Source organism: Myotis daubentonii, chromosome 3 (assembly GCF_963259705.1).
Source record: "Myotis daubentonii chromosome 3, mMyoDau2.1, whole genome shotgun sequence".
NCBI classification, from domain to species: Eukaryota; Metazoa; Chordata; class Mammalia; order Chiroptera; family Vespertilionidae; genus Myotis; species Myotis daubentonii.
This window is the reverse complement of record NC_081842.1, coordinates 182,663,454-182,685,484: the sequence shown is the minus strand read 5'-3', so window position 1 is coordinate 182,685,484 and position 22,031 is coordinate 182,663,454. Positions and strand designations below refer to the sequence as shown.

Here is a 22,031-nt window from a genome sequence, read left to right as displayed (position 1 = left end):
GAGCAATGGTTCCCAAAGTGTGCTCTTCTGACTAGCAGCATCATTTCAACGCTTATTAGAAATGCAAGTTCTTAGGCCCCAACCCAGATTTACAAATCGGAAACTCTGGAGGTAGGACCCAGTGTTTTAACAAGCTTTCCAAGTGATTCTGATGCATGGTAAATTTGATAACTCCTGATCTATAATAAACCCTTCTCACAGTGTGATTCTGGTCAGCAGCTTGCTAAGACTAGATGGATTGTTAACTGATAAATTAAAGCCATCTTTGTTATAAGCTACTTGACTTTAAAGAAAGATGACTCAGTTGGGAGAGCAAAAGAGGGATTTCAGGGCTAGTATAGCACCTCAACTACCTTGAGGTGAAGTTCAGGCTAATTTAGGTAAAGCTGACAGACATAACTGTTAGGCTGGGGAAATATGATCCGTTCAGAAACACTATTCTGGCAAGGAAAGAAACCTCTATTATAAGATGGCTATCAGCACCTGCCTCTTTTGTTAAGTTTTGGAAGAAAGGAAGCCAAGATAATGAAGAAAAGAGACTTTTAAAATTCAGGCTCCTTTTCAGCAATAAAGATTTTTAAAAAATAATAATTAAAAATTTAAAAATAATAATAAAATAAAATAAAATTCAGGCTCCTTAGAGTTACCATTAAATACTGATCACCCACCAAATTAGTCTGGCTAAGGACAAAGGCTGATTTTGCAAGAAGTTAAACCTTTTCAGGTTTTATAAGCAACAACAGTGGAGATGTAAATGAAATGGCTAAGGAAATACACACCAGAAATTAAATAATTGACCCTGTATATACACATTTCAATTAATTGTCCCATTTTTTAAAATGTCAATTTATTTTTCTACCCAATTCAAGGTCAGTGATATACAAAAGTATATAAACAGATTACCATATTTACAGGAAGACATACAAAACAATTACCAAGAACAAATCCAGCAAAGTAACAAACTGAAGCTCAGCCATGTCCACTGAATGGTGCGATGTTTATTCTAGGACAGTTTCGCGGTTCTCCGGGAAAGAAGTTTTGTGGGTTTATAGCTTCCATAAGGGTCAAGCAAACATTACAAGAGCGGAAAGAATCATGTTTTATACCGACAGTCAGAGTAAAGCTTTTAAAAAACACTCTAATCTTCAGGCCAGTGTTAGAGCACCACTGGGCTCATAACCAAGCTGTGACTTCATCAAAGGAAACGCTTCTCTCCTCTTGTACACAGGAGGAGCCAGAGGAGCTTTTTAATAACAGGTGACTGAGCCACACCCTATCCCAACAGATGGTATGGAGATTATCGACACACAAAGAGGAAAAGGAACTGACACCCCTACCAACTAAATGCAATCCAGATTTGGGGGGACAGTTTCCAGACCCCACCAAGAAAACTTTATGTGACCTATATTGTGTACAAAGCACATTCTTTTTGGAGAGAATTTGGAATGAATACCTCAAAAGTTTTTACATTGCTCATCAAATACACCTTTGCCCCAAGTATTTGGCAAAAATCTACACTTAGCCAGACATTTTATCCAATAGTTTAAAGGAACCATCCCATCATCAGTCTCAGGAATCAAATGGGTTAAATACTACAATTCTTTAATGGAAGCAGAAGCCAGAGTCCTTTTCTCCCAAAATGCCTCAGCACAGAGAATGGAATATAAAAAGCTCAGTGGCTTGAAAACATAAAATTCAACAGTTCTCAGTCAACCTAGTCACAATTTTCTGGCCATCTGTAAGTAACTACCACTTTCAAAATTCAACTTTCACATTCAAAAGCGATCAACTCCTCTTCAGGGGTGAAAAGAAAAAGCAATGGCAATAGCCTAAATCCTCCACACACTAGACAATTGGGGAACTGTCTCATAAAGACACTTTAAAGGTCAGTAGGATTCATTTATAATTTGGCATGTGCTGGCTGAAGGGCAACAAATAGAAGGAATAAAGATAATAGTACATCAAATAATCAGACAAATTGTAGACATATATGCCATATTAATAAAGACTCATATACAATACTGTGTTGACTAAAGAAAACATTTTGGGACACTGGAGGAGAAAAATAACAGGAAAAAAAATTACAAGGAAGCATTTCAGTCCAAGCTAGTCCAGTGGATATCTACTAGTAGGATTTCTAATCTTTCATCTCCAAAGAAATTGAGCAAATAAAATTACCTCGTTCAATTTTGGGACATACAACATGCTCCTAAGTAATCCCTCTGACGTCTTGGTCTCACTTGCTATTTGATGACTAAGTTGTTTCTGGCTGTAAAGATTTTCCTAATATATTTTAATTAGCCAGTTAACACAGGGAAGACTGCTCCCTCTGAGGCCAAAAAGCTTCACAAAATAATTTCATCTAATGAAGATGAAGAGTGGTAAAAAGGGGAAAAGTTTCCTGGTTTTTCTTGCAAAACTTTTTCTCTCACTTGAAAAACTCTACAATCACTTATAATGTTTTGTTCCAGAAAAAGAAAGTAAAATTAATTGGGAAAATAGTCATGTACTTAATTGTTTACTAGCATGATACAAAACAAATTCATAGATGTCAGTCGACTGTCTTTTAAAAACCAAATGTGAATGTTTAATCTTGTAACTTAAGAACTGCATTTTTCCACATTCCTTTATATAGAGTTAGCATCTGTAAATTGAGACTTTTTTTTTGGACAATCATGCAAATTTAATTTGTCTCTGGAAATAAAAACATAACCTAACAGATTGACAAAATATGTCCTTTAGACAATATATTTTCTGTGAACTTTTCTCCAATGTTACCATTTTAATCCTTTAGTAAACAGAAACAACTCTAAAAAAGTTTATGTATTTCAAGTTTACAAGAGTTAAACTCTCAGAATGACTAGGAAGGAAGATTGGGTTAAGTCAACCTATTTTACCTTCTGAACTGGCTCTACTCCTCTCAAAAGTAAATTCTAAAAAAATCCTAATTATTATTAAGCTTTATAAGCTGGAGACATTTCTACTGCCATAGATGTAACTGTGAAATTGAATAAAGATTTTATTATACCACACACACAAGCAACTGGTACAGAAAAGGCCGTTTTCAGTTATTCTGTTGAGAATTTCTTTCCATGATTTCTCCCATTAAAGTATAGTTTTCAAAGCAACCACCACGACAAAGGAAGCATCTAATTAGTCCATTTTCTTCTGATCCAAGAATGCTGAACATTTACTGTCCCATCTGTAGTTGTATCAGCAGTGTAATGAACACAGTTTATATTACTTAACTATTCTTTGAACTCCAAGAACTGTTGAAGTCTTTTCTGATGTTCTGCAGATGCTTGCACAGCACTAAATGAAACATAAATTCAAAGCATAAGCTTTATTTTACATTAAGCATATTAAGTGAACCACAGAGCACAGAGTCAATATTTTTCAAAACAATTAAAAACGAAGAGAAATCTTCACTTATTTAGTACTTCTGAAAAAGTTGGATGAAAACTCTCCTTAATCTAATGAGGAGGGCTTGCATTCAGTAATGGCATGCTTCCACCTTTAAAAGACCAAAGCAAATTAAGACTGACAAGTGAAGGCATCGATTTTAACCTGCTCCACTATGGAACCTGCTGTGCAGAGTTCCAGGCCTTACAGATTTTCTGGATTTTATTATTTTATTTAAACCAGATTCCAACATTATCTTTGAGTTGTGGAGTATTTGAATTGCCTTTAATATAAAATCCTTTAAACTAAAATGTTTGGTTAAAACATAATAGACTCCACTAATCGTTTTCAAAGGTAACAGCTTTGGTTTAGATTTACTTTTCCCTTTGAAAACAAATTCTGTCTTGGATGAGGAAATTGAGTTCTCTCCCAACCTTCACCCCCACAAACATACATTACCTTGACAAAAGTAGGGCAAATATACTGAAACTAGTAAAAACTTCCAGGCAAAAAGTGAATACAATGGAAGATTCTAATTTTCTAGATGTTTAATAGTAATATATCACTACTCAATAATAAAATTCCAGTAATTGAAGGTCACTACTTTTGAAAGTGCCAAAGAATCTTGCTAAAAACATTTTTGCTACACATCATTATAAAAGTCCTCAAACACACACATCTCTGCTTTCTTAAACCATGCTGCTGCTTCAAATAGAACCATTTCAAGTATTTTTGTGCAAATTCCCACCTAGGTGCTAGTGAGGCTGTCTTCTCCAACTAAATGGCTCTGAACTCTCTCAAACACCAAGTCTGCAGCTTTTTTTCATGAATCTTCTCTCTGCTAGCAGGCACTGCACTCGTTCCTACTACTGTTAGTACTCGCGACTCTAATATCTGTCTCTTCCCCTCAAATTTTAACGTGTTACAAGTTAGAAAACCAGTAAATCAAATTTAAACCTGGTTCTCAGAGGTGGAGCTGTGGATAATGAATAAATTAGGTATTATACAATAATAATAGATTTCCAAGCAACATATAACGTACAAGTGTGGGCTTTATATATGTAAGCTCCCATTGTATATCTATTAGCAACAAGTGGAACAAAGTGGGATGAATAACATAACCCTTTCATGGGAGGGTAACTGTAGCAGAAAGGTTCAAAGGTTAGAGGAGACAGCACAACTTACTGGTTAAGATTATAGACACTATAGATAGAACTCGCAAGTCAGAAAGTTTTGAGTCTGAATTCTGGCTCTGCAACTTTCTAACCTGCCAAATCTTGAGCAAGTTACTTAAATCATTAGGCAACTTGCCCACAACCACAGACAGTCAATGATAACCAGACATAAATCTAAGTATATCTCTACACTTTTCCCACCATATCATTCTGTCCTATATTTGTACAAAATAGTCTCTACTGACCTCATCAATTTTAATGCACATATAAAAAATTTGGCTCTTCTCAGAGAAAAGAAACTGAGGCAGAACTTCATTCTCATAAATTTTATCAGTCATCTATCTCCCTTTCTTTTTCAAGAAATATCTATTTTCCCCTTCTTCCTGTTTTTGCACTATCATCTACTTCATTCTCTACATTCATTGGGTGTTTTCTGAGAGTATTCTGCATGGCAGTTTACATCTCAGAGGCAGTCTAATGGTGTACACAGAAAGTTGAATTTTTTTAAAATATATTTTTCTTGATTTCAGAGAGGAAGGGAGAGGGAGAGAGAGAGAAACAACAATAATGAGAGGGAATCATTGGTTGGCAGCCTCCTGCACGCCCCCTACTGGCGATCGAGCCCGCAACCCCGGCATGTGCCCCTGCCCAGAATCAAACCTGGGACCCTCATTCCACAGGCCAACGCTAGGGCTATTATTAGTTTTTTTAAATTGATTTCAAAGAAGGGAGGAGAGAGAAACATCAATGATGAGAATCATTGGCTGCCTCCTGAACGTCCCCCACCGGGGAATGGAGCTGGCAACCCCGGCATGTGCCCTTAAAGAACCCGGGATCCTTCAGTCCACAGGCTGATGTTCTATCCACTGAGCCAAACCAACTAGGGCAGAAGGTCGAATTTTAAAAGCAAGAAAGATCTGATTTCAGGTTCATGTTCTAACACTCACTGGATTGTGCTACTAAGCAAGTTCTTAAGCTTTTTGAGCCTCAGTTTCCGTATCTGTTATGATAATATCTATACCTCAGAGGCTCTTTGAGAAGAGTAAATGAAAAAAAATATACATTTTAAGTACTAAGTGTATTTCCTAGGACAGCACTGTCCAGCAGTATTTTCAGCAGTGATGAATATATTTTGTATCAAAGCTATCCAATACAGTAGCCTAGTACTAGCTACTACAGAGGACTTGAAATGAGACCAGTATGACTGAAAAACTGGAATTTAAATTTTATTTCATTAATTTATATAGCCATACATGGCTATCATATTGGAGATCAGATGTAGAAGGTACTCAATAATAGATTTTGTTTCTTTTTAAACAAATCTTAAGAATAGAGGATTATCTATAGCTCTTTTGTACTCCCATTCAAAACCAATGTGTTTCATAAAACCTGCTATTGTTGCTGCCTAGTTCTATGGAAGTGAAACAAAACATACTACTGTTTCGCCCTAGCCGGTTTGGCTCAGTTGATAGAGCGTCGGCTTGTGGACTGAAAGGTCCCAGGTTCCATTTCGGTTAAAGGCATATGCTCCGGTTCTGGGCTTGATCCCCAGTGTGGGGCGTGCAGGAGGCAGCCAATCAATGATTCTCTCTCATCACTGATGTTTCTATCTCTCTCTCCCCCTTTCCCTTCCTCTCTGAAGTCAATAAAAAAAATATTTTTAAAAATTTAAAATAAAATAAAAACATTAACATTTTTTAAAAAATACTACTCTTTCTAAAAGCAGGTGAATAAAGTTTAGGAAGTCCAAAACTATTAACTGATTGCATACAGAAAACACAGAGTAATCTCTCATTTTCTAAAGTTCATTTATGATTATGAGAAAACATAGTTTTGTCAGTGAATTAGTATCCCTTATCCTGCCTACTTAAATTATTTCATAAGAAAGCAAGAAACATCAATGAAACTAAATATAAACAGGCTTGGCATTTGTGGTTTTCTTTCTGGCTCCGTGTCTGAAGGTGTGATCTGTCACTGTTTTTCCAGCATGATTCACAAAGCACTAAGGACTCATTTATGGAATACTCTGCTCACCCACATCTTAGTTTGCTGACCAAGATGCAATAACAGAATTATTTTTTTGCCTTTTTTTCCTCCCTGAAAGATGTTTTCCTGATTTAAAAAAAACACTATGTAATTATACTTGCTGCTTTTATAACTTTCTATTCCTTTTTGTCCATTTGAAAGAAGGCCCTAAAGCTTATATGATAGGCCAAATTTTATAAAATATGAAGTCTAAATTCAAGCTGTTAATTCCCAGTAGGAATCATGAAGGTCCCCAAAAAACACTTCCAACGTGCAAGCCTTTATAAACTTCAAACCTATTTCTCAGGAAAACTCTTGAAAATGGACTACCATCAGGGATCAAAACAGGTAAACTTACTTCAGATGTTCACCAAATGTAGTAGTTATTCGATAGATGGCAGTTTTTAGTGATGCTCTAAATGCGAATCTTAATGTTTTATAGGAAGTGTCCACAAGGGTTCCTGAAATCCGAGGTGGTTTACTGGAAGCATGAGGAAGCTTGAAGTACTTGTCAACTGCCTAGATCAAAGAAAGAAAACACATTACAGCAGACTACCAAGGTCGACTGAGTCCAAAGGATTAAGGAGACTACTTCAGACAGATATATACTGTATTTATTTTGGATCACAAACTGTTTGAAAAACAATGCAGTAGAGGTTCAGCCACTTCAGTAAGTTACCTGGAAAATAGTCCTTTCCTCTTAAAAAAAAAAAAAAAAAAAGCTATACTTCACAACCACTTGAAAAAAAATGACCTTTCCTCCAAAAAAAGAAAACAACAAGAAAAATTGTACTTCACAACACCCTTGAAAATGCAAAGCTGGGAAGTGAAACAGATATCCTACTCTGCTTATGTGTGTCGGTTGGAGTCTTTATTAACTCAGCAAAAAAAACAGCCAAAACTTGATACTTTACAAAATAAAAGTTACTTACTAAACTATACTATCTTCCTTTATAATTATAGATGATAAAGCATCTATGAGTAAGAATAGATTGGGGGAGAGAGAATTCAAAAGTGAACACATCTGCCCTGGCTGGTGGGGCTCAATGGTTCAAGTATCAGCCTTTGGGTCTGATACCAAAGGGTCGCAGGTTGGATTCCCAGTCAAGGGCATGTATGTGGGTTGCAGATTCGATCCCGGTTGCAAGAGGCAACCAATTGATGTGTCTCTCTCACATCAATGTCTCTATCTCTACCCATCCCTTTCACTCTAAAAGTCAATACAAAAATAACCTTGGGTGAGGATTAACAAAGAAGTAAAACAGATTTTACTTATAGTTGACAGAGTAATTTAAGTATATTCTTACAGGCCAAAGGTAAATAATATCATTTTAAAATGATATAACTAGCCCAACCAATGTGGCTCAGTGGTTGTGTCAACCTTAGAACCAGAAAGTCTTGGTTTAATTCCTGGTCAGGGCACATGCCGAGTTTGTGGGCTCGATCCCCAGTGGAGACATGCAGGCAGCAACCAATTGATTATTCTCTCTCATCATTGTTTCTCTTTCTTTCTCCCTCTCTGAAATCAGTAAAAATGGGGAGCGGGCCTAAGCCGCAGTCTGGTCTCCCTCTGCAGGAGGCAACCAGGCGGCCGATCAGGGGACAGCACTGCCCCCCTCCCATCACCCCTCCACCACCGCTGTCGCTGGTCACTGCCCCCCTCCTATCACTGTCCCCTCCCTCTGCCCACTGGCACGTGCCTTGGCTGGCCGGGCCACCTGCCCTGACCCCCACCCAGTCGTTCTGCTGTTCAGTCAATTTGCATATTGTGCTTTTATTATACAGGATGTCTTTTTAAAAGTTCTTTTACTGAAGTTTAGCAGAGTTTGGGGGAAGGAACAAGATTTGATATGTGTGTTCAGTCTGCCATGATAACTTTAAGTCCAATCATGTATTATAAGAGCATTTCTCAAGACTAGGACATACTTGAGATAATTTTAGGCAGTATGGGAGGTGGTATTCAGTGATATACTTAAGCAACATTAAATAACATTGAATCATAATGGAAAAATTATTTTCTTTCCAATCTTCTTATAAACCTTTTGATTAACTTTCAGCATAGCGGTAAAAATAGTCCTCATCATTTACTACCTTGGTCCAATGGACCCTTTTAGTTTAAAGTCATTTTACAATTTAGAGAAGAATGACAGGATAATGTAAAATAATTTCATAAACATTTAAATAAAGACATAAACATTTTCCATGTTTTGAAGACATATACATTTGAAATGGACAATATCCTTTGACTGCAACTCATTAGCTATCATGCATAAACTAACATTAGCTAACATATCCAGCTTGTAATACTGATTTCAAAATGAAAATATACCTCCAATAGGTTCTAGCTTATCATTACTTCTGGTTCTTTCTCTTGCATTTGTACCATCATATACAATATTTTTAAAAACTTTTGACAGCTTATAATTTTGTTGAAGAGAGTTCAACCATTTTCTTTGCACCATAATTGCAAAATAATTTCATTATTAGGCTTATAAAGACAAATTCAAAAGATTAATCAGTAACTTTTCCATTTTGCCATTATCTATGCTTTCTGATCATCTTTGTATACACCTTTGTATACTTTCAGCATTTATCCACTATGAATTGTATAAAGTAAATTTCGGTGCACATATATCACAGAAGATGAAGGAATATACTGTCACATATACTTTTAGTAAAATGGGATGACTTCAGGTTCTTATTTACATTGTGGGATAAAGGCCTTCCTGCTGAATGACTTACTAGATGAGACTATCACATATATTTCCTTTTTCTCCTTAAAAATACATTCTTCTGTCATCAATTCTTGAGTTTTGGAAAATATATCTAGAATATTATCATTTGAAGATTTAATCTGAAATTCCTCATGTATGACCAATTTCATCATCATCATTAAAGTCTATAGCTGTTCTGTCCAATATCGTGACCACTAAGACATATGTAGCTCTTAAGTACTTGAAATGTGGCTGGTCTGAATTCAGTTATTCTGTAAGTAAAAAATACACAGATTTTGAACACTTACTATAAAAAACATGTATAAAATGTTATTTTATATAGATTACATGACAAAATGATAATATTTTAGATATACTGAGTTAATTAAAATAAACTTTACCTGTATTTTTTTAATGTAACTACTAAAAAGTAAAAAGTTACATATGTGTATTGCATTATATTTCTATTGAACAGAGGTGGGCAGGAGTGCTGGTATCTGTCTCTTTGCATTCATCTTCTGATTTATCTAAATGACTAAAATTATGAAGGCAGTATATGACTAACTTAAATCTAAGAAACACTGGCTTACAATATCTAATGATGTGCTCCATGGTTAGGAGAACTGAAGTACTTAATTAGCTGTGAGATTAAACAAGTATCTATTGAGCCTCATTTTATGCACTGCATATGGTTCCTGCCCTAAAGACTCAGATCATAAAAATGGGATCTCAAATATCTAGTTAAAGAGTACTGGTAAGCAGTGAGTATAATATACTACTGAACAATATACTCTTTAGGAAAAGTGAAAAATTCCATGAAGGCCTTACTTTGGCCCTAATAGAAGTCTAAAGAGGGGTTGGTTATACTATGAAAACAGATACTTTTTGCTCATTTACTAGTAAATGCCAAATAAAGAGAAAGTCCAGTTGCTCTTTCCTGAATATTTACCTACCAGGGTCATTAACAAATGTCCACTGTGCAGAGCCTTGAAAGTCCCTGTATACTTATAACCTAGTGGAAACGGAAGTTTACTCTACTAAAGCCAGAATCCCAAACAAATGCTAAGGAGAAGAGCAGACCTTGTTATTGGAAACGTGCTCCATGGTTAGGAGAACTGAGTGCTTAATTAGCTGTGAGATTAAACAAGTATCTATAGACCTGAGTTTCTCACCCTCAGGACTGCTGACATTTTGGACTGGGTAACTCTTTATTATGGGGACTGCTCCTTTTTAACATCATCGTTGCCTCTACACAATGGATGACAGTAGCACTTCTCTAGTTGTGGCAATCAAAATGTCTCTGGACATGAACGACTGTCTTCTGGCGAATAAAACTGCCCCTGGTTGAGAACCACTGCTATCCTAGCTAATAAAAGACAAAAAGGGTAATTAACTGTACCTCTGCTATGCTTCCCATTGGCTAATCAGGGTGATATGCAAATTAACTGCCAACAAAGATGGCGGCCGGCAGCCATGCAGCTGAAGCGAACATGAGGCTAGCTTGCTCCAGTGATGGAGGAAGCCAAGGTTCCCCGCCTGCCGCGGCGCAGCTCTGAGCCCAAAAGCAACAATGTTTCAATTATACAGGACCAGACCAGAGAGGACCGGACCTGCATTTGTCCACCATCCAGAACCAGCATTTCATTGCTGGCATGTACACCCGAACTGTCGGACATTGAAACTTGGACTCAGAACTGTTGGACATTGAAATTGGGACTTGTTCTTATATTTCTGCCGGGAGCCGGTCCATCCTTGCTGTTTCAAGGGACCTGGCATATATGGCATACGGTTCTTAATATGTTTGCTCACCTTCTTGGCGCTGTGTTTTAACCAAGGTCACCTCTCCAAGAAAGGTTGAATCCCCAGGTAGGGATTTTCCCCTGAAGTTAGGGAGGGAATAAAACCTCTTAACTAAGTGCCAGGCGGGTAATTAATCACTTTAACTACGAACAATCATGCTTAAACTACATAATCTTTTCTCCCTGGAATGGAGATAAGAAACGCCCTAACCTTTGTAATAGAGATTGATAGGATTGAATCAACTGGTATAAATACAGAATTCAGAAGACAGAAAGACACAGAACTTAGAACACAGAACTCAAGAGACAGAACTTAGAAGAGAGCCAGGAGGACAGAACCTACACAGAACCTGCAGACAGAGGAACTTTGCTGGAGAGAACATGGCGGGGGATCCTGGACTGAACCTGACTGCAGAGGTTGGCAAGAGAGCCTGACTGGTGCCTGGTGACAGAACCTGGCTGGAGAACCTGGAGAGAGCCTGGCTGGGGAACCTAGCGAGGGAACATGGCTGCAGAGCCTCGCTGGAGATCCGAAGCAGAAGAACCTCTCTGGAGATCCAGACCAGAACTTGGCTGGAGATCCTGGCTAGGCTGCTGATCAACTGAACGCTGTCTCCGTGTCATTCCTTCTTCGCCGACTCCGTCCACACCTTTGGGGACCCCTGGACCTGCTGGGGTTGGACCCCGGCATATTTCTAGTCTACAGATACTTGATTTTTTAAAGAAAAAATAAGGGGGAGATGCCGGAGTCCATTTATTGTCTTCACTAACTGAGTATAGACAGAGACCCCCAAAAGTCAGTAACCTTTGAAGTCCTAGCAAAGGTCAGGACTGTGCACTACCCAGTTAATCTAGATAATGGTAGCTGAAGCAACCTCCCTACCTTTATTCATGTAAATAGCTGAAGCAACCTCCCTACCTTTAATCATGATAGTATCTGTGTGTCATTGAAACCTCCTTACCCTAGGGCTACCCCAGATCAAATAAAAAGTTGGACTGGCCTGAGCATCAGTGGAAGTTCCTCTCCTTGAGTTGGACTTGCCTACCTGGCTCCCCAACATTTCCAAATTGTCCAAAAAACACACAGAAAAAAAACAAAAAAAACAATGTTTCAATTATAGAAGCCAAACAAACCCCAGATACCTGCTTTCAGCCAGCTGCAGCCTCAGAGCTGTGAGTGCCAGTGACGGGAACAATGTTTCAATTATAGAAGGTAAATAAATCTCAGGGGGGAAAAAAGAAAAAAGAAAAAAAGGAGAGGTTGGGAGATTCAGTCGCTGGCCAGCCTGAAAACGGCTCTCAGTCCCTCACCCAGACTGGCCAGGCACCCCAGTGGGGAACCCCACCCTGAAGGGGGTGTGACCAGCTGCAAACAGCCATCAGCCCCTCACCCAGGCTGGCCAGGCACCCACGCGGGACCCCCACCCTGATCCGGGACACCCTTCAAGGCAAACCAGCCAGTCCCCACCCGTGCACCAGGCCTCTAGCCTATATAGTAAAAGGGTAATATGCAAACTGACCCTAACAGCAGAAAGACTGGGAATGACTGGTCACTATAACACACACTGACCACCAGGGGCCAGACACTCAATGCAGGAGCTGCCCTCTGGTGGTCGGTGCGCTCCCACATGGGGGAGCTCTGCTCAGCCACAAGCCAGGCTGATGGCTGCCAGTACAGCGGTGGTGGTGGGAGCCTCTCCTGCCTCCTCAGCAGCACTAAGGATGTCCGACTGCAGCTTAGGTCTGCTCCCCGCTGGCAAGTGGACATCCCCCAAGGGCTGCCGGGCTGCCAGAGGGATGTTGCCATCTTAGGCCCAATTCCCCGGGGAGCAGGCCTAAGCCAGCAGGTGGTCATCCCCTGAGGGGTCCCAGACTGCAAGAGGGTACAGGCCAGGCTGAGAGAACCCCCCACCCCCGCCCAGTGCACAAATTTTTGTGCACCGGGCCTCTAGTAGAATAATAATAGTATTAGATGATGATGACAGCCAAGTACCAGTCAGATGCTACTGAGACAAGGTCCCTGCCTCTACTCCAATAAAGATAATGAAAGTAAATGGACAATTAAAATACAGTATAATAAAGTACTAAGATGGGGATACAGAGCAGAGCCAGACAAAAGGAGAAAAATGTGTTCTAGGTAAAGAAGGAAAGAAAAGACATCAAAGATTTAAAGACATCAGGTATAGAGTTAGAGTAAGGTTAAGAAAACATATTTGGGAGGAAAAACTGAATAGTTCATGGTGGTTACTACAGCAGAGGGCTCATGGGAAGAATAGGAGAGTGGCTGGAGTCAGAATGAAGAATCTCTGTTAAGAGATAGTAGGGGCAAGAGGCCACAGTAATAATTCAGGTCAGGAATGCCACAGGCCTGTAGTAAGGCCAGTGCAGGAGGGATGGGCAAAGAGAATTGATGGCTAGTAAATATGAGATTGATCCCTTAGGGTTTTGCCACATGGGTACAACTGAAGAACATGGGGACAGGGAGTTGAAAGAATTAGTAATAAAATGATTGTGACAGACATAAGGTCTAAGAAAGTGAAAACACTGGTGAGGACAAAGTATACAGAAGAAGCAAGGATATGAGAGGGCTGTGCTTGGAGCAAGGGCCCTTACATGAGCCCTCAGATCTATAGGTAAAATTCAGGAGCATGAATTTTAGGATAAAATTGTATATTTAACCCTAGCCAATGTGGTTCAGTTGGTTGGAGCATTGTCCTGTACACTGAAAGGTAGAGGGTTCGATTCCCAGTCAAGGCACATACCTAGGTAGGGGGCATGTACAGGAAGGCAACTGATCGATGTTTCTCACATTGATGTTTCTATCTTCCTCTCTCTCTTTTCCCCTCTCTGAAATTAATAAGCATGACCTCAAGTGAGGATTAAAAAATGATAAAGAAAATTTTAATTTTAAAAAATTGCATATTTATCTTCACGAAATTCTAATTAAAATTTAGCATGTCTTTCAATTATGATTGTAAGCAACAAATCACAACATCATTAGTAGTTCCTGTGACTTTGTCACCAACAGAAATCACCAATATCTTCATATCATACCACTATTGCAGTTATTTTGAAATACCATTCATCTTATCATTATTTCAAAATGAAAATAGCTATTAGACTTACTGATAGGTCCTGTTATTTAATGCATTGATTAAAAAGCACACATTATAGTACAAATTTAATCCTTCCATAATTATATTTCAAATATAACTGATTTCCTTTCTAACCCTAAGTACTTTATTTTATGCATTTAAGAACATTATTCTGAGGTCCAGGGGCTTCATCAGACTCTCAAAGGAATCTTTTGGAACAAAAACATTTAAGAATTCTGGCTTAGAAGACAGAATCCTAAAGTTTTTAAGCTTTGGAGGTGGCGAATTCAGGGGATAATGAGGCCCAAGTAACGCCATGGATGAGACTGAAGGGTATATGAAAGAGTAACAAAGAGAAGGAAGTCAAGTAACTGTGGTGCCAAGGTGTGGAACAAATATCCATCCATATGGACACTGAATAACTCACTTTAATCAATCTCAGGATATGGGGTGGAAAAGGCAAGACTGTAAGGTAGTTTGCAAAATCTGATGACTGCTGCGTATGATAAAAAGGCTGACTGTGATGTGGCCTTGGAGAGATGAGATGCCATAAGCCTCACACAAGGAACGGTTTTTACCCTCAGAAGTACCAAATTACTGGACCTGTTCTTTGTTCCTTTTACTCCTTTCAACTCTCAAAAATCTATCTCTGCCTCCTCCTACTCTCCTTTCCAACTCCTGTTTCAAAGTAAACAGGACCTGACTGCTTGACAAATCTGTAATTCCTACCTTCCTAACCAAGGTATGAATAACTACAATCAAATAAGCACATTGCTTTCCTTGTCATACCTACCCATAATCAACTATGAAGAAGAATTAGAAGTACTTATGGTGGGGAAGTGAGAAGAAAGTAACTTGGGTACAGACTATCTCTAGGGCAGTGTGAACCTTATGAAATAAATTCAGTTTTGACCAGCATTTTAAAACATGAAATAGAATGGAAAACATCAGAATGCAATTCACATAGTAAAGGTAAGCACTGTTCTAAGAACCTTTTATTTCTGTTACACACACATACACATCTGAGTCTAATGTAAACATACTACAGGTCATGGTTCAAAAAGTTTGAAAGCCATGGTTCCAGAGGTAGAACCATCTCTCTGAAGAGAACCTCATCTACACTAATAAAAGAGAAAAATGGTAATTGGCGTACGACGATACCCTTTTCATTGGCTAATCAGGGCTGTATGCAAATTAACTGCCAACTAAGATTGGCAGTTAACTGCCAACTAAGATTGGCAGTTAACTGCCAACAAGATGGCGGTTAATTTGCATATGTAGGCACAATGCAGGGAGGCGAAAGGGAAAGCAGGAAGAAGCCCCCTGCCACTGACAGTGATCGGAAACCCAGGGGGGAGCTAAGAGCTGGGGGGCAGGGCAAAGGCGGCCCTGGGGCCGCCTTTGCCCTGCCCCCCAGCCATGATCGGAGAATCAGGCGCCTTTGCCGCCCTGGCCAGTGATAGCAGGAAGAAGGGGTGGAGCCAGCGATGGGAGCTGGACACGGTCGAAGATGGCAGTCCCGGGAGCTAGGGGTCCCTTGCCTGGGCCTAAAGCGGAGCCCACGATCGCGGGCCGCTGCAGCTGCAGGTCCCCGCTGCCCGGGCCGGACGCCTAGGCCAGAGGCGTTAGGCCTGGGCAGGGGCGGAGCCTGCAACCGCGGGGAGCTGGGGGTCCCCTGCCCAGGCCTGACACCTCTGCCGGAGGCCTCAGGCCTGGTCAAGGGGCCGAGCCGGGGATTGGGGGGATATGATGGTCCCCTTGCCCAGGCCTGAAGCCTGGGTCAGAGGCGTCAGGCTTGGGCGGGGGGTGGAGCAAGCGATCAGAAGGAGATGGGGATCCCCTGCCCAGGCATGATTCCTGGGCCAGAGGCCTCAGGCCTGGGCGGGGGCCAGAGCCAGTGATCGGGGGGGAGATGGGGGTCCCCTGTCCAAGCCTGACACCTCTGGTGGAGGCGTCAGGCCTGGGCAAGGGGCCGATCAGGTGATCAGAGGGTGATGGGGGTCTACGCCTCTGGCGGAGGCATCAGGCCTGGGCAAGGGGCAGAGCCAGCAATCGGAGGGGTCTGGGGGTCCCCTGCCCAGGCCTGATACCTGGGCCAGAGGCATCAGGCCTGGGCTGGGGGCAGAACTAGTGATGGGGGGAAATGAGGGTCCCCTGCCCAGGCCTGACACCTCTGTCAGAGGCGTCAGGCCTGGGCAAGGGGCCGATCCTGTGACTGGAGGGTGATGTGGGTCAACGCCTGAGGGCTCCCAGTATGTGAGAGGGGACAGGCTGGGCTGAGGGACACTCCCCCGCCCCCACACACACACCCAGTGCACGAATTTCGTGCACCGGGCCCCTAGTGTGAAAATAAAAAGCCCACAACGAGAATAAGGAATATGGATCTGCAACTTTCCCTGGGGTCTACTACATTGCTAATGTCCTGCAATCAGCTTGGGGATCAGGTCCCAGCTCTGCCACCTACAAGACGTGTGTGTAAGAAAAGTCACTGCACCATCGAGTCTCCCTCGTCTGTAAAGAAGAGCTAAATATCTCCATCTCCATTATTTCACAAGACAGTTATGAGGATCAAAAATAATGTAAAACATTGTGCTGTTATTGTCACTTTATTTCAAACTACACAGCCAGATTGATGAGAAACAAATTACACAATGAGTACCAAAAATACGCCCAAATCATTGTTATCCAATTGTGCGGTTAGACAAGCCAAATATTAAAAGTTGTGGGGAAATACTAGGAAATTATTTCTTTAGAGAAAGGTAACTAGGAGAAAAGGACAAATAATGGAATTATTCATGTGTATATACATGTCTCAAGTAACACACATGAGAAAATGGGCACAAAGAGGACTCAAAGCCAAAAAGAAAAATCACTAGTTTTGATGGGTAAGACTTAGAGGTAAAATGAGGGTCAGCTTTAGCTCAAGTGGTTACTTCGGTTTCTGCTCATGCGGACACATAACCCTGCCTTAGAGGTAAAATGAATTGAGATAAAGAAAGGAACAATGAAACATGTTTTCATATCTTAAATTGCCTCCCAAGACCAAAAGGTGCACCAATTGTTATCCTTCAAGCGTAGTTCAATATCACCTCCTCCAGAAAACCTACTGCACACACCAGCCCCTACCTACCTCTAAATGTCTCTAGCACTCATTGTTTATATCTCTCATCTGACATACAACTAATATTACTAGGCGGTATAAAACATATAATCCAAGATGAAGTCAGGAAAGGCAGCCTACTGGAAAGAAAGAACTATACAGTTTATTTCTCTGCCTTTAAGTTTAGAACTTAAAAAATCTATTAATTTAAAACTATGCACCCATCCTGCCCCGTCAGTGTGGCTCAGTGGTTGAGTGTCAACCTATGAACCAGGAGGTCACGGTTTGATTCCTGGTAAGGGCACATGCCCCAGTTGGCTGGATCCCTAGTAGGGGGTATGCAGGAGGTAGCCTATCGATGATTCTCTCTCATCATTAATGTTTCTATCTCTCTCTTCCTCTCTGAAATGAATAAAAACATATTTTTAAAAACACAGAAAACTATGCACCCATCCTGATGGCGGGGGATCCACTGGCCTCAGCTCTATCTTTTTTGGCTTCTGGCCAATAGGTAACTTATTATCTTCATGGGTAATTTAACTACGTGTTACTTTCAGTAAATACAAATTGTGTAAGGATCCAAACTGAAGAGAATCCCAATATCCTGAATAATCTGATTAATACCAGAGGTATAGCCTCTAGGTTTAATATACTTTCTTTTTCTGTTACTACAAAATTATTTATAAGTGAATTAAAATGATCTCTTCCTAGTAGATATTAGACTATAATTTCCTGAGGGTGATAATAGTACCATTATTTTAACTTCTAACATACTAGTATGTTTTGTGACTCAATAAATATCATCATGATATATAAAAAACAAACTCAAAGACTAAGGTGGGGTAGGGGGAGAAAAAGACCTTTACCTCCACTCCATCCACATTTGCCTACCTCTTGCAGTGTCAACAAAGTATTAAGAATTGCTGGTAGTGTAGTCTGGACAACTCCAAATCTATCTTCTGTAAATGATGCTGCTACTAAGTGTGACAAACCTCAAGGGGAAAACAAAAAAGTTAAAAGTGAATTAAAATTAGGCAAATCTACTTGCATATATCAATTGGACAAAGGACTCATACTCTTAATATATGAAGAACTTCTAAATAAAAGAGAGGAGGTAATACAACAGAAAAATGGGCAAAGATCAGAATAGGCACTGGAACAGTGCTTAGCTGCAGTAGTCTTGAATAAGATAATCTGCTTTATGTTCTAGTAACAAACTGTTTTTCTAAATGACTAGAGGCCCAGTGTACAAATTTGTACATGGGTGGGGTTCCTTGGCCTGGCCAGCAACTGGCGCCGATCGGGGCCAATCGGGCCTGGCCGGCCAGGGGGAGGGACCGTGGGAGGTTGGCCAGCTGCAAGAGGTTGGCTATGGGAGCATGCTGACCACCAGGGGGCAGCTCCTACATTGAGCATCTGCCCCTGGTGGTCAGTGCATGTCACAGCGACCGGTCATTCGGTCAACTGGTCATAATGGTCGCTTAGACTTATATATATATATATATATAATACACACACACACACACACACACACACGCACACACACACGCACACATACACATACTGCATTTGATAATGGTAAATGATAGGAAGAAAAACAAAGCATAATAAGGGAATGAAGTCAAGGTTATGAGGATACTTTTCATTAGGGGTCAGAAAAGGCCTCTCTGAAGAAGTATCATTTAAGCTTTGAGAAGGCATATTTATAATATAAATTGTAAGTTCTTTAACAACTAAGTTTACATATTTAATTTAAGCTAAATATGTTAGAATATATTAAATGTTAAGTTATGTCAACATAAATTGAGAGTTAAAAACAATTTCTCTATTGCAGTTTTTTTGAAGGAGAGAGAAAGATATGCCAGAATTCCAGGCTCAGTTTCTCTGCTTATATAGAAGGAAAATTTCTGCCCAGATTAAAACACACCTAATTATTTAAGAAAAATGATCTAGATAAAACAAAGATATAAAAATGTATCTGAAAATTCAAAGATTGAGATCAAAATCCAGAACTGACCTTACATGGATTACACTTCAATATTTAACTGATAATTAAAATCATAGTTGCAGATCACTGAAATTGCTTACCTTCCAAAGCCCAAATATGCATTTGGGCATCTGCAAAAACAGCCTGAATGGAGGCCTCTGGGTGCTACAAATACAACAAAAACATTTAAGTAAGTTCCACTGGGCAAAAACTCTTATTTCATCTAATCAACTATCCTTATAATCCTATTCCTATATAATAAAGAGGTAATATGCAAGTTGACTGTCACACCCTCACACAAGATGGCCACCACAAATGGCTAGTAGGGGAGGGCAGTTGGGGGGGACCGGGCCTGCAGGGGAGGGCAGTTGGGGGTGACCAGGCCGGCAGGAGAGGGCAGTTAGGGAGGACCAGGCCTGCAGGGGAGCAGTTAGGCATCAATCAGCTGGCAGGGGAGTGGTTAGGGGGTGATCAAGCTGGCAGGCAGAAGTGGTTAGGGGCAATCAGGCAGGCAGGCAGGTGAGTGGTTGGGAGCCAGCAGTCCCGGATTGTGAGAGGGATGTCTGAGGGGTCCCAGATTGGAGAGGGTGCAGGCTGGGCTGAGGGACAGCCCCCCCCCCCCCAGTGCATGAATTCAGTGCACCAGGCCTCTAGTGTAGACTATAAGAACAGAAAATGCACAGCTGCCTCTTAAGAATTAAAATCTGGAATTCTTATACAATGTGATCTAATTACAATAAAGCATTCTGCCACCAACTTACTATGTGACCCTTGCCAAGTCCCTAAATCTCTATGTGCCTCAGTTTCTCATTTAAAATAAGAGTTGCACACATTCAACCCATCTTAGAGGATTAGTATAGAGATCAGTTCTTTTCAAAACAAAAGAACTACCTAAGTACATACTACCTCTCTTGAATTGTCTACCCTCAACCCCACTCCAAAGAAAAACCACCCAACTTTAATAAAACAAAGCCGAACAGTATGGAGCAACAAACAATAGCCCATTTATAGAAATACTGGCTTTGGTAATGCACCCAATGAAGCCTATTAAGTACAACAGCATGTTAGATCTCTCAACATCAAAGAGCAATGTCTATAACTCCTTATCATACAATAGATCCACTTGCAAACCTAGAATCAAAAGCAGCATTCACCTCCAAGAAAAAAGGAGATCTTGCTCAGCCTCTGCCTGCCACTTATTGGCTATGCACCCTTAGGCTAGCTACTTGACCTCTCTGAGCCTCAAGTTTCTTTATCAGTAAAATGAGGACAAGAAAACAACTCACAGGAATGCTGTTAGAATTAAATGAGGGAACTTAAGTGAAAAGAGCATGGGGTACATCTTTCTGAAACAAAGCACTAAAGTAAAACTTCAGACAATTCCTCTTCCTCTTGGTGGAAGACACCTTCTTTAGGGGTCGCATAGTTTTCCCAAACCTCTATGGTAGGTTATTTTTTATAAAGGTAATTGCTAGAGGATGGCTCTTCCCTGCCACATTAGTGGGGGGGGAAATGGCAAGAACTTCAAGTGTTTCTTTGTTATGTGTATCTATATTCTATCAGATTTACTCAGCTCTTTCTCCCCACAAGAGTACACTCCCAAAGAATAAAAATAAATAATGTATTTCAATGCAACTTCCACTTTAAGGCATAATTGAATGCAATATTAGCTAATACTGCAATATCTTCAGAAAGAGAGACGCTGGATTAAAAAAAGAGAACAAAACAGATATTCTTTCCCCTCCATACAGACAAAGGTTTTTCCTCATCAAAGGATTATTTAACACACAACAGCTGTCGCCAGTGAAAACAGGAATGAATTTTCAGCTTCTGCAACTGAGATTTACTCTCTTATGGCAGCTGGAGCAAGAGCTGAGAGACAAGCTGGAAAGTCTTTTAGTTTGTGGCCTGAATTACAACTTTTTATGCAACACAAGTTTAACATCTTCAATCTAACACAGTCATCTCTCTTCTGAAGAGCAAATTGGCCACAAAGATGTTAGCAGGACAATGAAACATAAAGGAACGCCATGGATTTGCTCATTTTGCAGGATAGGGTTGCAGATCAGCACAAAGCTATCTGCAGCCAAGACACTCAATAGGCCAACTACAGTCAAGCCCCAGGAAGCCACTGAGGTGAGATGTGAGGTGAGAATGGGCAGCTATTAATAAAACAGAGGTTTAGTGAAGCACTAATACAAAGCTGCTTGGCTTGCTAAGATCAAGCTACTTATTTACTTTTAAATATATTTTTATTGATTTCAGAGAGGAAGAGAGAGGGAAAGAGAGAAACATCAATGATGAGAGAGAATCATTGACTGGCTACCTCCTGCACACTCCCTCAGGGAATCAAGCCCACAACCTGGGCATGTGCCCTTGACTGGAACTGAACCCGGGACCCTTCAGTCCACAAGTCGACGCTCTATCCTCTGAGCCAAACCAGCTAGGCCAAGCTACATATTTAGAAGTCAAATCCTATCTGCTACTTAATTTCTTATTTCAATTCCTCGCCCCCCATTCCCAATGCTATATCTACATATTCTTACCTTACTGAAAAAATACATTATCAGCACCCGTTTTGACAAGAAATTCTTAATCTGAGTTGGAAAAAAAAAAAGAATGAACACATTTACAGTTTTCAATTCTATTCAAATGTAGTATCACATATTTCCCAGTTCTCCTTAACGTTACTTTAAATAAAACACCTCCCATCTTAGAGAGAAAGAACAGTATT

The 22,031-nt window shown here is 40.3% G+C and overlaps 1 protein-coding gene across 9 annotated transcripts in view; it reads right to left on the bottom strand.

Moving 5' to 3' along the window:
* Nucleotides 1-818: 818 nt before the first annotated feature.
* NDC1 (NDC1 transmembrane nucleoporin) overlaps nucleotides 819-22,031 on the bottom strand; it is a 54,501-nt gene continuing 33,288 nt past the window's right edge. For 3 of the 9 annotated variants that reach the window (XM_059689509.1, XM_059689508.1, XM_059689506.1), the window contains 5 exons: nucleotides 21,844-21,894; nucleotides 19,399-19,462; nucleotides 18,202-18,302; nucleotides 6,961-7,121; nucleotides 819-3,312 (listed from right to left, as the gene is read on the bottom strand). In XM_059689509.1, the coding sequence (XP_059545492.1) occupies nucleotides 3,249-3,312; nucleotides 6,961-7,121; nucleotides 18,202-18,302; nucleotides 19,399-19,462; nucleotides 21,844-21,894 (441 nt within the window). In that variant the 3' untranslated portion in view covers nucleotides 819-3,248. Of the gene's footprint in view, nucleotides 3,313-6,960; nucleotides 7,122-17,531; nucleotides 17,713-18,176; nucleotides 18,303-19,398; nucleotides 19,463-21,843; nucleotides 21,895-22,031 lie in introns of those variants that run through there. The other 6 variants (XM_059689507.1, XM_059689510.1, XM_059689511.1 and 3 more) reach the window with 6 other exon arrangements.